The sequence below is a fragment of the Hypanus sabinus genome, chromosome 13 (assembly GCF_030144855.1).
Source record: "Hypanus sabinus isolate sHypSab1 chromosome 13, sHypSab1.hap1, whole genome shotgun sequence".
Classification (NCBI taxonomy): Eukaryota; Metazoa; Chordata; class Chondrichthyes; order Myliobatiformes; family Dasyatidae; genus Hypanus; species Hypanus sabinus.
This window is the reverse complement of record NC_082718.1, coordinates 107792615-107809439: the sequence shown is the minus strand read 5'-3', so window position 1 is coordinate 107809439 and position 16825 is coordinate 107792615. Positions and strand designations below refer to the sequence as shown.

The window sequence follows — 16825 nt, the reverse complement described above, 5'->3', positions numbered from 1 at the left end:
TTAGCCACACAGTCATCAATGGAGAGAAGACAGTGCAGTGGGCTAAGTATGCATCCTTGAGGTGCATAGTGTTGTCAGTGTGGAGGAAATGTTATTTCCAATCTGCACTGAATGTGGTTTCCTGATGAGGAAGTGAAAGATGCAGTTGCAGAAGGATGTACCAGGGTTCAGGTTTGGAAGTTTAGTGATTAGTATTGAGGGGACAAAGGTGCTGAATGCTGAGTTGTAATGAATAAACATCAGCTGGACGTTGGTATTGCTGTTGTCAAAGTGATCCAATGCTGAGTGGAAAGCTAGTGAAAACATCTTTCTTTCTTTTTAAATCTTTTTATTAATTTTTAGCAAACATAAATGAAATATGAATACAAGGTGTTTGAGAGTACATAATTAAGTTTAAATAGACATTCAGATATATAATAATAAAAATATATAAACTCCCAAACTCAGAACATTAATGAACAAAGAAGTAAAAAGAAAAAAAAAGAAAAACCCCCCAAAAAAAGAGAAAAAAAAAACAAAAAAAAAACACTAACCAACATGGGCCATTGAATAATATCACGTACATATACAGTAGTGCCAATAACTCCGAACCTCCATCCAAATAATTAAGGATAATATAAGTAAGGTTTAGGAAAAGACAATTCAACTCATATGAAAATGTTGAATAAATGGTCTCCAAGTTTCTTCAAATTTAACTGAAGGATCAAAAACCACACTTCTAATTTTTTCTAAACTCAAACAAGAAATAGTTTGAGAAAATCACTGAAATACAGTTGGAGGATTAATTTCTTTCCAATTCAATAAAATAGATCTTCTAGCCATTAATGTAACAAATGCAATCATTCGTTGAGATGAAGCGGATAAACGGTTGAAAACATCTTGTGATTCCATTCCCATCCTCCCCTACACTCACCTTTTTATTATGGCATCTTCCCCCTTCCTTTTCAGTCCTGAAAAAGGGTCTTGGCCCAAAATGTCAACTGTTTATTCATTTCCATAGATGCTGCTTGACCTGCTGAGTGTGTGTGTGTTGGCATGGTATTTTATGCACCTTTTGGAGAAGCTGCATCGGGGATGGCAGCAGGGTCACATTGCACTTGTAGAGGTCTCCCTTTGGCCCTATTCTGGTGGTTCTATGCTTAAAGTGTCCCTTTGTTTAATTAAGACTTTGTTACCATGGTGATGGAATTAGGAATGGGACAACCATCTCCAATTACCAGATTACACACTGGGACCTTTTGGTATCTTATCTCTTCCTCTGTTGGATAGACCAGGCCGACCTGACCTGGTGGAATAGAAATATACTTATTATACATGATGCTTTATAATATGTTATGCAAGTTAACCTTTCAGGCTTTGTCCCCATGTCTGACATCTTCAGAACAAAGTCACCAAGTTGTATTCCATGCCATCTAACAATTGCCTCTAGGTGGGTATGCAGTGTTAATTTTTTCTAGAAGATGGAGGTGTATAGCATGACTCCTAAAGCAACATGCTTACAGAACTGAATTATGATTAGAACTGTGGAATATTTATTAATATGGATTTTGTTTCACCTAGGTAATGGAATACCAGCCAGGGGGCGATCTGTTGACACTCCTTAATCGTTACGATGATCAGTTTGATGAGAGTATGGCTCAGTTTTACCTGGCTGAGTTAGTCCTGGCCATTCATAGTGTTCATCAGATGGGTTACGTTCACAGGTTAGCAACTGTATGGGATACTGAAATTTGTGCCATTAGGAATGTTGTTAAGATAAATAGAGGCCACAGGTACAGAAATGAATGCAGTCATTCAATCTCCATTCATTGTGTGTGCCTTGTCTTTATAAGGCGTCAGCTACCACCTTATCCAGGTTACAGTTGGAATCATAAAGAATTCTTAAATGGTGAAGAAGCAATATTGCACAATTGGATATAGATTGATGTATTGCTTTCTGTATTCCATCGTGTAACAATAAGGTTATATTTCTGGGTTTTCTGTATCATTTTCATTTTTAGAATTTGAGGCATTCTTTGTCTCAGGCTGCTCTCAAAGGACTGTATGTTGTTGAGTTTGTACTTGTTACACTCCTAGGTACAGTAGATAACATAGCGTGACAAAATAACAGTGAGGGAACTTTTATATTTGAATATTTTAGCGTCTTGTCCACATCAACTTAGGATCATATTTTGCTACTTTTCTTTAAAGTGAGGGATAAATTAAACTTAATTGCTATAACATACACTCAGTGGCCCCTTGATTAGGTACAGGAGTGTACCTAATAGACACAAGAGTGGAACCCAGTATGGTCTTCTGATGTAGCCCATCCACTTTTAGCGTCAATGTGTTGTATGCTTTTCTGTACACCACTGTTGTAACACGTGGTTACTTGAGTTATTGTCTCATTCCTGTCAGCTTGAACCATCTGGCCATTCTCTGACCTCTCCCATTAACAAAGCAATTTTGCCTAAGGAACTGTCACTCACTGGAAAATCCCAGGACATCAGCAGTTCCCGAGATACTCAAACCATCCTATTGGGCACCAACAATCGTTCTATGGTCAAAGTCACTTGGATCATATTTATTCCCTATTCTGATGTTTGCTCTGAACAACTGAACCTCCTGACCATGTCTGCATGCTCTTATGCATTAGATATTTGCATTTAACGAGGCAGTGTACCTAATAAAGTGGCCACAAGTGTAGAACAGTACAACACAGTATAGGTCCTTTGGTTTATAAGGTGCCAAACTATATAAACCTACTGCAACAACATTAAACTAGCTCTTCCCTCCTACACTGTCATAGCCATCCTGTTTTCTTACACCCATATGCAACATATACTTAGTGAAGTTTTTAAATTCCTTGTGGTTATTCTGTGGCAATAAGTTGGAGTGTGTATAGACCATGTAACATGCAATATATTATCTGTGCAGTTCAATGTATTCTTATAATTCTCTTTAAGGTGATGAGGTCTAATGTTCGAGCTGGTCAGGCTTGAATAACCTGGTGGCTGACTCCTCCTATTTTTCTGTTTTTTCCTAAGATATGTTAAAAGATAATTGTGCTTGGGTAGATCCTAGTGTTAATTAGGGCACTGAAAAGAACCATTGTATTTTCTTTCCTTAAAATTGCTAAAACAAAAAATTGAGACACTTTTTAAGTATGAGGAAATTGTCTCAAATGATAGCTAAAAACAATATTCCCCATTCTTTGCCCTGGGCTGGTAGTTACTCATTTACACATCATTGCCTCAGAATTGGACCCATTTGTGTTTCTGGTTGAAGTCCTAACCAACAGATAAACGGACTGGGCTCTTCATGTTTTATTTCCTCATTATCTTTCCTGTGTTTCAATGTTATGTAGCTCTTCTAAAGTATATAACAACAGAAGTCAAATGAAAGATCATTACTTGAGGTCTTTATAAATAACAAGGAGTGCATCATGCTGAAAAGAGAAGTATGATGTAGTCTCTCTCTGTGGTGAACTATGTGCCTGTCTGGACACACCCCCTGCTGACTGCTCCTGTGGCTCCTCCCACAGGCCCCTGTATAAAGGCGATCTGATGCCTGATGCTTGGCCTCAGTCTCCAGGTCATAGTATGATGGACACTCACTCCTGGTTCCTTCTTCCAGTCAATAAAAGCCGATATCTCGCCTTACGTCTCAGTGTGAGTTATTGATGGTGCATCACTCTCCCAGGATGTTGACTTTTATTTGTAAAGCAAAAGCATCCCATGTAATTTTTAAATGGGGCAGTGAGGTGAAGTGGGGTGGGGCACAGAGTAAAGGCTGTGGCTTCTGTAGAAATAGAAACAGACAATGTTTATAAGTTAAAGAGACTTCATTGATACCGGGAGAATTATAAAATACATCAAGCTGCAGAGTGGGTGAGTAATAGATAAGATGCGGCCAGGGTTGCCTAGGTGATGCAGATATTTGCAGAGTCATCTAGTTAACAGATTGATTTATTGTATATTCATCATGCTTTTATTTAGTTAGCCCTACAAATCTTTTGTTGCCCTTGCATCACTTTCTGTGATATTCTCATGACTCAGCTTCAATCCTTTCCACTCCAATTTGCCCTAATCCCATGGTTGCCTTCTCTTGAGAAAGCTATTATTCTTGAATACTTGCCTAACTGTAACCTTGCAATGTGATTTGCATTTCTTGGTGTTTTTACTAGGATAACTGGTGCAAACTGCTTTAATGTTTTGAGGGGCAATTTCTCAAATGCATTCACTGTGCATAACAATGGTGCCTTATTGAATATTCAGGATGATTTCCCAGTGATGAGTGCACTAATGGAATCAGCACTAAAAGGGGTCATGATAGCACTTTGTATTAGTCCATTATTGATGACACGGTCGCCCCTAAAACCTGGTGCAAAACCTGTTCTTCCCACTGCTGTAGCAGAATATTGGGAACCTGTTTGAGAGCTCTCCTGCTGGCACTTCTGCAACAATAAATAATCATATAGCTGCACAGCTTCTTGTGGATTGAGCCACCAATTCAATGTGCAATGGCACCCTTTAGAGAATGGAATTGGATGGACTGGGGTGAGCAATGTACTGGCTGACCATCAAGATGTAGGGCTTAGGCCTGCAATATGGACAGCATGTTGAATATGGGCTGTTATTAGGGGATGGCAACAGCAGAGAAGTGAGCCTGTTGGATCCATTTGTTTTGGTTTCTAATCTTATCTTGGCTGTGATTGAATCTGGGATCTCTCCCCATCAAGGCTGCACAGCTCTCTGTAGGCTGGAGATTTTTCCATTTGTTGGGTTTGTACCACAAGTCTTTGAACTGGGAAGAATTGTAGAATCAAACAAAATTATGGCAGCGCATCAGCTTCCATTATGGATGTGGGTCACTTATCAATACATGGAGGAAGTGCTGTTGGTTCACATCAGTGTCATGCTGACCATCTCTGAGTCCTGTACTACTCTCTCCAGCCGATCCAACATTAGCCCTCAAGCATAGCCACTGCACGTTGCCTTAGTAGCTCACTGTATATAGGCCATGCAGTGATTTGAGATGACCATTTCATTGCTATGCACAGTAGCTCACAGTCCAGGCTGATTCCATTTTTTAAATGGGATATGTCTCTCTGAAACTTTGGACTCCCAAGTTCAAGGGCACTATAGCAAATTAGTTCCCTGCTTGGTCCTGTCAAATGAGGTAACAGTATGTTTCCAAACTTGCATTCCTTTTCCCAATATGTATTAGTCTATCTTTTCTGTAGCATTACATCTATAGAGCTATCATCCCCATCTCCCATCTTTTCTGTAGCATTACGTCTATAGAGCTATCATCCCCATCTCCCATCTTTTCTGTAGCATTACGTCTATGGAGTTATCATCCCTAGCTCCCATCTTTTCTGATACCACTCCATTTCACCCCCACTGCTCTCCGTCTGACAGATACTAGTGAGATCTTATTCCTACTACTACCAGACAACAAACTTCAATCATTCGTCACTCTCTAGGCCCTTCCATCTCTCAGCTGCCCCCATGGTACATTTATGAAAATCTGTTTCAACATGCAAAATGTTCTCTTTTCTTAATCAGCCAGAGGTTAAGATTAGTTCTGGTTAATGCAGAATGCAGTTCTCTCACAGGATTGTGTTCAGTTGAGTTTAATTGGATACCATAGCAGGTCAGGTGATAGAAGGCCTTGTCATTCAGATAGTAGAATTGTGACCAAAGACAAAGTCAACTGAAATTTCAAACAATGGATGCTTTTTTATGTCCCAAGTATAAGACAACTTGGCATTTCCACACTTCAAAATAATCGTATATTAGTTTTGTGCTACATTTCATTTCACTGTCTATTGGGTAAGCTTGATTGCTTAAATATAATTACCAATATTAAATATTTGGGCCTTATGCTATAAGACGGACAATGCTGCTAAAGTTGGGACATTACTGCCTGGTTATATGCTTGCTCCTGTCTCTGCTCTCTCATTTTCATATGTTTATGTGCTCAAGTGTTGTAATGTGACCTGAATCTACTACCTGCTGACTCAGATAAGAATGTAATCAATAACTTATATTGACACATTTATTAATTGCCCTTTAACAATAGTAATCTTTAAATTGCACCATGGTGTACTAGTATTGCCATTTGATGGAATGATTTATTTGCTTCTGTCTTGCCCCAGAGATATCAAGCCAGAGAATATTCTGATTGACCGAACAGGACACATTAAATTGGCCGATTTTGGATCAGCAGCCAAACTGACAGCAAACAAAACGGTATGATAAAGAACTCAGAATGTCGAAGATAGCCTGCATGTTGATAATGAAGTATATCAGGGTGTTAGCATGTATATCCAAGTACAGCATAAGGCTTTGTGCATTTTTATGCTTTTATGGAATCTTGTAAAAGGTAGATGGAGATTAGTTTGAACTGAACACTTTTTTTTAAACCTAAAGATCAGCTCTCCAGTAAAATTAAAGACTGCTTCCATTTAGCAGTCATTACCAATGCTGGAAATACTCAACAAGTCGATCAGAATTTGTGAGAGAAACAGAGTTAATGTTTTGGGCTGCTGGGCTTCCATCAGAACTAAAAAAAATTAAGAGATGGTTGTTGACTTCAGGAGGGCACGGAGCTACCACTCCCCGCTGAACATTGACGGCGCCTCGGTAGAGATTGTAAAGAGCACCAAATTTCTTGGTGTTCACCTGATGAAGAATCTCACCTGGTCCCTCATCACCAGTTCCATAGCAAAGAAAGCCCACCAGTGTCTCTACTTTCTGTGAAGGCTGAGTTAAGTCCATCTCCCACTCCCCATCCTCATCATGTTCTACAGGGGTTGTATTGAGAGCATCCTGAGCAGCTGCATCACTGCCTGGTTCGGAAATTGCACCATCTCGGATCGCAAGACCCTGCAGCAGATAGTGAGGTCAGCTGAGAAGGTCATCGGGGTCTCTCTTCCTGCCATCACGGACACTTACACTACACGCTGCTTCCACAAAGGAAACAGCATTATGAAGGACCCCACGCATCCCTCATACAATCTCTTCTTCCTGCCGTCTGGGAAAAGGTTCCGAAGCATTCGGGCTCTCACGACCAGACTATGTAACAGTTTCTTCCCCCAAGCTATCAGACTCCTCAATGCCCAGAGCCTGGACTGACACTTTGCCCTATTGTCCTGTTTATTATTTAGTCAAGTCAAGTCAAGTCACTTTTATTGTCATTTCGACCATAACTGCTGGTACAGTACATAGTAAAAATGAGACAACGTTTTTCAGGACCATGGTGTTACATGACACAGTACAAAAAACTAGACTGAACTACGTAATAAAAAAAGAGAAAGCTACACTAGACTACAAATCTACATGGGACTGCATAAAGTGCACAAAAACAGTGCAGGCATTACAATAAATAATAAACAGGACAATAGGGCAAGGTGTCAGTCCAGGCTTTGGGTATTGAGGAGTCTGATAGCTTGGGGGAAGAAACTGTTACATAGTCTGGTCGTGAGAGCCCGAATGCTTCGGAGCCTTTTTCCAGACGGCAGGAGGGAGAAGAGATTGTATGGGGGTGCATGGGGTCCTTCATAATGCTGTTTCCTTTGCAGATGCAACGTGTAGTGTAAATGTCCGTGATGGCGGGAAGAGAGACCCCGATGATCTTCTCAGCTGACCTCACTATCCGCTGCAGGGTTTTGTGATCCAAGATTGTGCAATTTCCGAACCAGGCAGTGATGCAGCTGCTCAGGATGCTCTCAATACAACCCCTGTAAAATGTGATGAGGATGGGGGGTGGGAGATGGACTTTCCTCAGCCTTCGCAAAAAGTAGAGATGCTGCTGGGCTTTCTTTGCTATGGAGCTGGTGTTGAGGGACCAGGTGAGATCCTCTGTCAGGTGAACACCGAGAAATTTGGTGCTCTTTCCGATCTCTACCGAGGAGCGGTCGATGTTCAGCGGGGAGTTGTAATGCCTGCACTGTTTTTGTGCACTTTATGCAGTCCTATGTAGGTCTGTAGTCTAGTGTAGCTTTCTCTGTAGTTTTTTTATGTAGATTAGTCTAGTTTTTTGTACTGTGTCATGTAATACCCTGAAAAACGTTGTCTCATTTTTACTATGTACTGTACCAGCAGTTATGGTCGAAATGACAATAAAAGTGACTTGACTTGATTTTAAAATTACCCCTGTTTTCAAGTTGCAGATAATGGGGGGGGGGGAAATACAGAAAACAGTAAAGGTTGAAAGACTGAATGTGGACATGAGAGACTGAATCACTCAAAACTGGTGATGCCAGCTGAGAGAGGGTGAAGGTATTTCAAGCTATCTATCTGGAGAAGAAACCTGAGAACAGAGGAAACTTAACCTGGTTTATAGGGAAATGTTGAATGGATTAGGACTTTATTCCCTGAAGCATGGGAGAATGAGGGGTGAGTTGATAGAGATATACAAAATTATGAGGGGTATAAACTTTACAACACCCCCTTGGAGTGTCAGACACCCTGAGCCAATAAGCTGGTCCTGGATTAATTTCCACTTGGTATTATTTACTTATTATTTAATTATTTATGGTTTTATATTGCTATATTTCTACACTATTCTTGGTTGGTGCGACTGTAACAAAACCCAATTTCCCTTCGGATCAATAAAGTATGTCTGTCTGTCTGTCTCTCTGTCTGTCTGTATAGCTAGGGTAAAAACAAGCAAGCATTTTCTACTGGGGTTGGTTGAGACTAGAATTAAGGCTGAAAAGTGAAATATTTATGGGGAACATGAGGGAGAGCTCCTTCACTCAGAGTGTTTTGTTAGTGTGGAACAAGATGCCTTTGGAAGTTGTTGATACGGATGCAATTCCAACATTTTCGAGAAGTTTGGGTAAGTACATGAATAGGAGGGGTATGGAGGGCTATGGTGCAGGTGCAGGATGATGGGACAGACCAGATATACTGAAGGGCCTTTTTCTGTGCTGTTGTGGTCTGTGACATGAAAAAACAATGAAAGAATTGAATTGAATTGACTTTATTACTTACATTCTTCATATGAATGGGGAGTAAAAGTCTTTGTTACGTCTCCGTCTAAATGTGGAATTTATAGTAATACATAGTAAACAGTATGTACAACAGGATAGTCAGTGTAACATAGAAATACAATTGTATCAGCATGAATTAATCAGTCTGATGGCCTGGTGGAAGAAGCTGTCCCGGAACCTGCTGGTTCTGGCTTTTATGCTGCGGTACCGTTCCCCAGATGGTAGCAACTGGAACAGTTTGTGTTTGAGGTCCTCAGGGCCTTTTTACACACCTGTCTCTGTAAATGTGCGGAATAGTGGGAAGTTCACATGTACAGATGTGCTGGACTGTCCGCACCACTCTCTGCAGAGTCCTGTGATTGAGGGAAGTACAGTCCCATACCAGGCAGTGATGCAGCCAGTCAGGATGCTCTCAATTGTGCCCCTGTAGAAAGTTCTTAGGATCTGGAGGCCTATACCAAAGTTCCTCAACTGTCTGAGGTGAAAGAGGCGTTGTGCCTTTTTCACCACACAGACAGTCTGTACAGACCATGAGATCCTTGGTGATATTTATGCCGAGGAACTTAAAGCTGTTCACCCTCTCAATCCTAGATCCATTGATGTCAATAGGGGCTAGCCTGTCTCCATTCCTCCTGTAGTCCACAGCTAGCTCCTTTGTTTTTGCGACATTGAGGAAGAGCTTGTTATCTTGACATCACTGTGTCAGGGTGATGACTTCTTCACTGTAGGCTGCCTCATTATTATTTGAAATTAAGCCAATCAGTGTCGTGTCATCAGCAAATTTAATTAGCAGATTGCAGCTGTGGGTGGCGACACAGTCATAAGTATACAGACAGTAAAGGAGGGGGCTTAGTACACAGCCCTGAGGGGCACCCCAGTGTTGAGGGGCAGAGAAGAGGGTGTGAGACAAAAATCAGCAACTGCAGAGAATCCAGAAAATACCTAACAATTTAAGCAACAAGAAACACAAGAGTTAATGTTATGGTTCGATGATCTTTTGTCAGAACTAACTCATTCTGATATAAACAAAATGGCTGATAATCTGAAACTTTTAAATTTAGTGTCAAAATGGAACAGTTACAACTTCTTTAATTGAAAATGGGACACCACTCCTCAATATTACACTTGGTAATATTCACTTGTTCTAACTTTGAAGACAATGTAAGAAGTGTCAGAGTGGGAAGAAGAATTAAAGTAATATGGTAAAAGGTAACTTGGGTTTATCTTTGCAATCTGCTACTGGTTTTTCAGTTGGGTTGAGTTTCTCCATTGTAGAGGAGACTACACTGTGAGTATTGAAAGCAGTACAAACACACATTCCCTCCCCTTTTAGCATTCCAATGGGACCATTTCACTCTTCTGTTCCAGGTAAACACAGGAGCTGCTATGCCTGCCCTTTAATCTCTTCTGTGCCCATCATTTAGGAACACAACACCCCTTCCTGATGAAACAGTGATTTGCATCTACTTTTTCCTATTTAATGTACTGTTTTTATAAATAATTTCTCTCTTGTCTCTACATTCAGTTTTGTACTTCAGCACTCACAAAAATATTGTGTTGTTCATAAGGAGTGAAACTGTTTTCACCATGTAAATGGAATAGTAATATTTTCCTCAAAGAAGAAAGTGGGCCTTTAGGAGATTCTGTGATTTCTGTAATGATTTTTTTTAGTTAATGGGAAGACATAAGACTGATTCTTTGAATATGAAACTTGATTAAGCCTTAATCGTGTATTTTTTTAAATCTAGAACTATCCAGTGTTGCTTGGATTATTATGCCAGCTATCATGACCTTTGCATTTATTTCCATACAGCCAGGTTTTATAACACTTATAAATGACATTAAATCTAACTTGTGTACATAACTTCCCATTAATTATATTTGAGGATTAAAATTATGTAACTTAATTTAATTACACATGGAAAATAAAATTGCATTTAATATAGCTCTATCTATTCAAATGTACCTATTCAAATTTACTTCTGCATTGAAGTGCTTCAGCAGTCTTCCCCTCTCCTGAGCAACCAACATCTTGCTGACCATTCCAAAAGTATTGAGTTTCAACTCTTAATGATTGTCCTTGCACCTTGTCAATGCTCACAGCAAAGCTAAATTGAAGTCATTTCAGTTGAAAAGATTGAACAGTTAGGGTAATTGGTATAATGATGAAAGACATTTTCCACATTACCAGTGATTGCTGGAGCTTTAGTTAAATGTGGCAGTAATTTTTGAGCTGATTAATCTTGTGCTGTGGCATAGGATTGGTGGATATTGGTGGCACTGACAAGCTCCTGCAGTCCGGACCTGGAACATCTGTCAGTGAAGTGTCGTTCCTATTATCTGCCACGGGAATTCACCTCGGTAATACTGACAGCGGTCTACATTCCCCCCCAGGCAGACGTGGAGTGTGCTGTGAATACACTGTATGCCAACATCAGTGAACTTGAGACCAGGTATCCGGAGGCTTCGCTCATTACAGCCGGGGACTTTAACCAGGCCAACCTCAGAAAAGCACTGCCAAAGTTATACCAACTGCTCCACTAGAGGCCTGAATATACTTGACCACTGCTACACAGCAGTCAAGGATGCCTACTGTTCCGTCCAACGACCTCACTTCAGAAAATCGGACCATCAGGCCGTACTCCTCCTCCCAGCTTACAAACAGAAACTGAAGCGGGAGGTCACGGTGTCAAAAGTGGTGTCGAGTTGGACAGAGGAAACGGATGAGGTCCTTCGTGGCTGCTTTGAATCGGTGGACTGGTTAGTTTTCAAGGACTGGGCAGCTAACCTCGATGAGTATGCCTCAGCTATCATGGACTTTATCTGGAAATGCACAGAGGATTGTGTGTCTCGCAAGACTAACCAGAAACCTTGGATGAATTATGAGGTCCAGTCCCTTTTGAAGGCTAGAGCTGCGGCTTTTAGGTCTGGAGATACCAGTCGCTACATGGAATCCAGGCGTGAACTCCGGAAAGCCATCAAGGGCGCCAAGAGGCAATATCGAGCCAAGTTGGAAGCCCAGGCTAACCAGGGGGATGCCAGTAGGCTATGGCAGGGTCTAAATGAGATCACTGGGCGCAAGGAAAAAGCTGGGAATATCAATAACTGTAGCGCTTCTCTTCCTGACGAACTTAACATATTCTACGCAAGATTCGAACAGAAGAGGAGCATCCCACCCCCTCTGGATGAACCAGACCTAGTGGCAGAGATTCATCGTCACCGAGGAAGACATTAGAAGAGCCTTTCTGAAGATAAATCCAAGGAAGGCGACGGGCCCAGATGGCGTCCCAGGACGGGTTCTCCGGGCCTGTGCAAGCGAGCTAGCTGGAGTGTTTGCTGACATCTTCAACTGCTCCCTGCTTCAGTCTAAGATCCCCTCATGTTTTAAGAAGGCAACGGTAATCCCGGTGCCGAAGATAAGCAAGGTGGCATGCCTGAATGACTACCGACCTGTGGCTCTAACATCAATTGCTATGAAGTGCTTCGAGCGATTGGTTATGGCACACATCAACCATAACCTACCGGTCAACCTTGACGCTTTGCAATTTGTCTACCGGAGCAACAGGTCAACGGCAGATGCCATATCTCTGGCACTACATTCCTCCTTAGAACACCTGGAGAATAAAGATGCATATGTAAGGCTCCTTTTTATTGACTACAGCTCTGCCTTTAATACCATCATTCCAAATAAACTGATTCCTAAGCTTTGGAACCTGGGTCTTAGCACTCAGATCTGCAGCTGGATCTTCAACTTCCTCACAGACAGGACCCAGGCTGAAAAAAAATAGGGGACAAGCTCTCCTCTACAATCACTCTGAGCACTGGTGCCCCACAAGGCTGTGTACTCAGCCCTCTGCTGTACTCACTGTACAACCATGATCGTGTAGCCAAGTTTCCATCGAACTCAATATATAAGTTTGCTGATGACACCACAATTGTAGGCCGTATCTTGGGTAATGATGAGTCTCAGTACAGAGAGGAAATTAAGAACCTGGTGGCATGGTGTGAAGACAATAACCTATCCCTCAATGTCAGCAAGACGAGGGAATTGGTTGTTGACTTCAGAAGGAGTAGCGGACTGCACGACCCCATCTACATCGGTGGTGCGCAGGTGGAACAGGTCAAAAGCTTTAAGTTCCTTGGGGTGAATATCACAAATGACCTGAATTGGTCTAACCAAGCAGAGTCCACTGCCAAGAAGGTCCACCAGCGCCTTTACTTCCTGAGAAAGCTGAAGAAATTTGGCCTGTCCCCTAAAACCCTCACTAATTTTTATAGGTGCACCGTAGAAAGCATTATTCCAGGCTGCATCACAACCTGGTATGGAAGTTGTCCTGTCCAAGACTGGAAGAAGCTGCAGAAGATCATGAACATAGCCCTGCACATCACACAAACCAATCTTCTATCCTTGGACTCACTTTACACCACATGCTGTTGGAGCAGTGCTGCCAGGATAATCAAGGACAAGAGCCACCCAGCCAACACACTTTTTGTCTCACTTCCCTCTGGGAGAAGATTCGTACGGCCAGATTTGGGAACAGCTTCTTTCCAACTGTGATAAGACTGCTGAACAGATCCTGACCCGGATCTGGGCCGTACCTTCCAAATATCTGGACCTGATTTGCACTACCTTACTTCTTTCCCTTTTCTATTTTCTAATTATGATTTATAATTTAAATTTTTATTATATTTACTTCGATTTGTACTTCAGGGAATGTGAAGCGCAAAAACAAATTATCACTGTGATGATTGTATGCTCTAGTATCAATTGTTTGGTGACAATAAAGTTAAGTATAAGTATATGATTTCCTGAGTAGCACGATTAGAGTTCCTTCTTTTAGTTCAAGATTTTGTATGTCAGATGGTGACGGAGTTTAAAAATTAACAAAAATATGTACAGCCTCATCAATGTCTTTCACACTGCCGATAGATTTATATTGCATAGGTTGTCCAGGAAGCTTGGAAAGAAGGTCTTTATTCATGGCCTATAGTGCAACATGTTTTAGGTGCTAACATTGCTCTTTCATGAAAACTATTGGTAACTTGAATGGCATTGAGTTACATTTGGGAAAATGAAGTGATGTAACAATCTACCCAAGTTTTCCATCACATAAATTTTTAGATTTGAAGAACCAGCATACTGATTTACTGAAAACCCCAAGATTCTTGGCAGTGATATAGTAACTATGAAGACAAAAGTGATTTTTTTTTTTTGTTTTCACCCCCAGGTTATGAGAAAAAGGCAGCCACAAATGTCACTTTATAAATATTGATTTTATTTACTGTTGGAATATACCAGTGATTCATTAAGTTATATAGCATGGAAAAAGGCCCTCTGGCTCAACTCGCCTATGCTAACCAAGATGCCTATCTAATTGAATCTGACTTGATTGCATTTGGTCTATGTTCCTCTTAATTTTTCCCTTCCATGCAATATCCAAATACTTTTTTTTATATATGTCATAGCTGTACTTGCATCTATCCCCACATTCTGGCTGCTTGTTCCATACATCCATCATACTCTCTGATTCTCAGATCACCTTTCAATCTTTCCATTGCTATACAAATTGGTTTCTTGAAGCACAGACCTGCTAGATTTGATAACAGTGGGATCAGATTCTAAAGTAAATTGCACTCAGTGGCCACTTTATCAGGTGCAGGAGTGGAATTCTCCTCTGCATACCACTGTTGTAGAGTGTGGTTATTTGAGTTACTGGCACCTTCCTGTCAGGTAGAACCAGGTTGGCCACTCTCCTCTGACCTCTCTCATTAACAAGGCATGTAGCAGCAACTCGATCAAAAAAATGCCGCTGCTGGAAACCACTTTTCATCACTTCTTGGCTCAGTTTTAGCTTCACTTTTCACCGTAGCCACAGTAGTGGCAAAGCTGCATCTTTAGCTTTAGAACAAATTTGTGACTTGGTTTTGTTCACACCTTTGCTTACTGCCAGTGATGTAGCTATCTTGTTAATTCCCAGACACTGAGTGTAGCAATCTTTACTTGCATTTCAATAATATCAGCAATGTCAGTGAAAGTAATCTTACGGTGGTGCCTTTTTTGCAGTTCACACTTCTCCATTTATCCCTAAGTATATAGGACAATTTATTTACTATAATTGTCATATTAGCAGGTATACCTTGCTCATGCATGTACTGCACTTCTTCCATGGCATTGTAACAGACTCTAAGAAAAAGACTGTAGTCTTCAAGAGCTTTCATGTCTTCTGATTTGAGATATGGTCAAGAAAGCTTTTTCCACGCAGCCTGCAGCAATTTTCTGCTCATCACCAAAATGTTCCTGTAGTAAAGCTTTGGCCTTTAGATAACCTTGCTCCAGGCTGGCTCACTAGCAACTTTTGACTAGCACTCTAGGGTAACCTCCAGTGAACTATTTGAGAAAATTGAGATGGTTGCCGTACTTCATCGTGGTTGCATCATCAGTCTTGCCTTCGATACTATTCTTGAAAGACCTCATATCTGAATGATACTGTAATGAATCGCCATTGAAGATTTGAATCTCTCTTTTATGTAGAAATGCAATGTGTTGTTGTTGCACCAATAAGTTTGTTATTTCCTTTCGTGCCCTTGTGGGCTCTAGCGCACTACTTAGATTACTATCATCTGAAAAACGAGTGTCACCGTACTGTGACCTAAAGTCCTCAGAGGCACCTTGTGCTATTGGATATAGCATTGGTTTAGAGTGCTTCACTGGTGCAGGCAGAGAGCGAACACCCTGAGCTACCCCTTGGAATCCAAACCCTTAGCTCAGACATTTGAGGAACAAATATATCCACATTGACAGAGTATGTTGTATTTTCTGTTCCTTGTCAGCATAGGAATTCACACCATAGAACTGTCCTGCTGGAGCACATTTAGCGCCCACATAACTTGATGCCTTCAGCACTTTCACTTTGATCATTTTGGCTGCCATTTCTTTTGGAAAATTAAGCTGTTCCATCTTTCTTTATAGCTTCTCCGAAAGTATTCTGCCTGTTTTTCCAGTGCATGTTGATCCCCTAATACTGGTTGCCTTGCACATAACTCAGCTGAAGCAGCCTCCGTTCTGCTGCATGCCGAGCTATCAGATGCATGGGACACTCTGCTCGCAATAGAACCTGCTGCACACACATTAGACAAATTGTCTTAAGGGTGTGTGTCATCCTGAAACTCATCAGCTTTATACATAGTCAAAGCATGCCCGGTAGTTTGATAAATAGTTTTTCTTTAAGTTCTGACTTCAAAGTCTCTGCTTCCAGCTTTACTCGTGTTGTTTTCCAAGTGCACAAACCAGACAAAACAACAGCATTCAATATTTTGCACTTCAACAGAACGAAGCGCGGAACTCTTAGGCAACCACTACACGACTGAGCTTACAGTCTGCAAAGACCATTCAAAACGTGTTCCAATCCCAAACAACATCAACAAAAAGTCATTACTTGCCACAAGCTACTCCTGGCTTCTAATTTCGCAGACACCTACGAATGTTAATGTTTGTTTGGTATAACTGCTAAATTCTTTTGTTGACAGAATGTAATGACAACTCGAATAATTTGAGTTTGATGTATTGTACATTCAGAAATGCTCCTCTGTACGCCACTGTTGTAGAGTATGGTTATTTGAATTATTGGTACCTTGTTGTCAGGTAGAACCAGTCTGGCCATTTCCTCTGATCTCTCTTGTTAACAAGTTATGTAGCAGCATCTTGAATAAAGAATGCTGCTGCTGAAAACCACATGGGTAGTTATCTTGTATAAGGTGCCCTCCAATCAACCCAATAGTAATGTTTCAAAAAGTTGAAGAAATATATTCAATCCTTTATTAGCAACTAACAAAACATACAAT

General features: G+C 41.0%; 2 protein-coding genes across 2 annotated transcripts in view; one reads left to right on the top strand and one right to left on the bottom strand.

Annotated features, from left to right (window-relative positions):
* The window catches only part of LOC132404267 (uncharacterized), a 504471-nt gene that overhangs the window by 216553 nt on the left and 271093 nt on the right, over nucleotides 1-16825 (bottom strand). The window lies entirely within an intron of this gene.
* LOC132404262 (citron Rho-interacting kinase-like) overlaps nucleotides 1-16825 on the top strand; it is a 222604-nt gene that overhangs the window by 29770 nt on the left and 176009 nt on the right. Inside the window, exons 6-7 of the mRNA XM_059988396.1 lie at nucleotides 1561-1703; nucleotides 6143-6236. Coding sequence (XP_059844379.1) covers nucleotides 1561-1703; nucleotides 6143-6236 — 237 coding nt within the window. The remainder of the gene's footprint in view (nucleotides 1-1560; nucleotides 1704-6142; nucleotides 6237-16825) is intronic.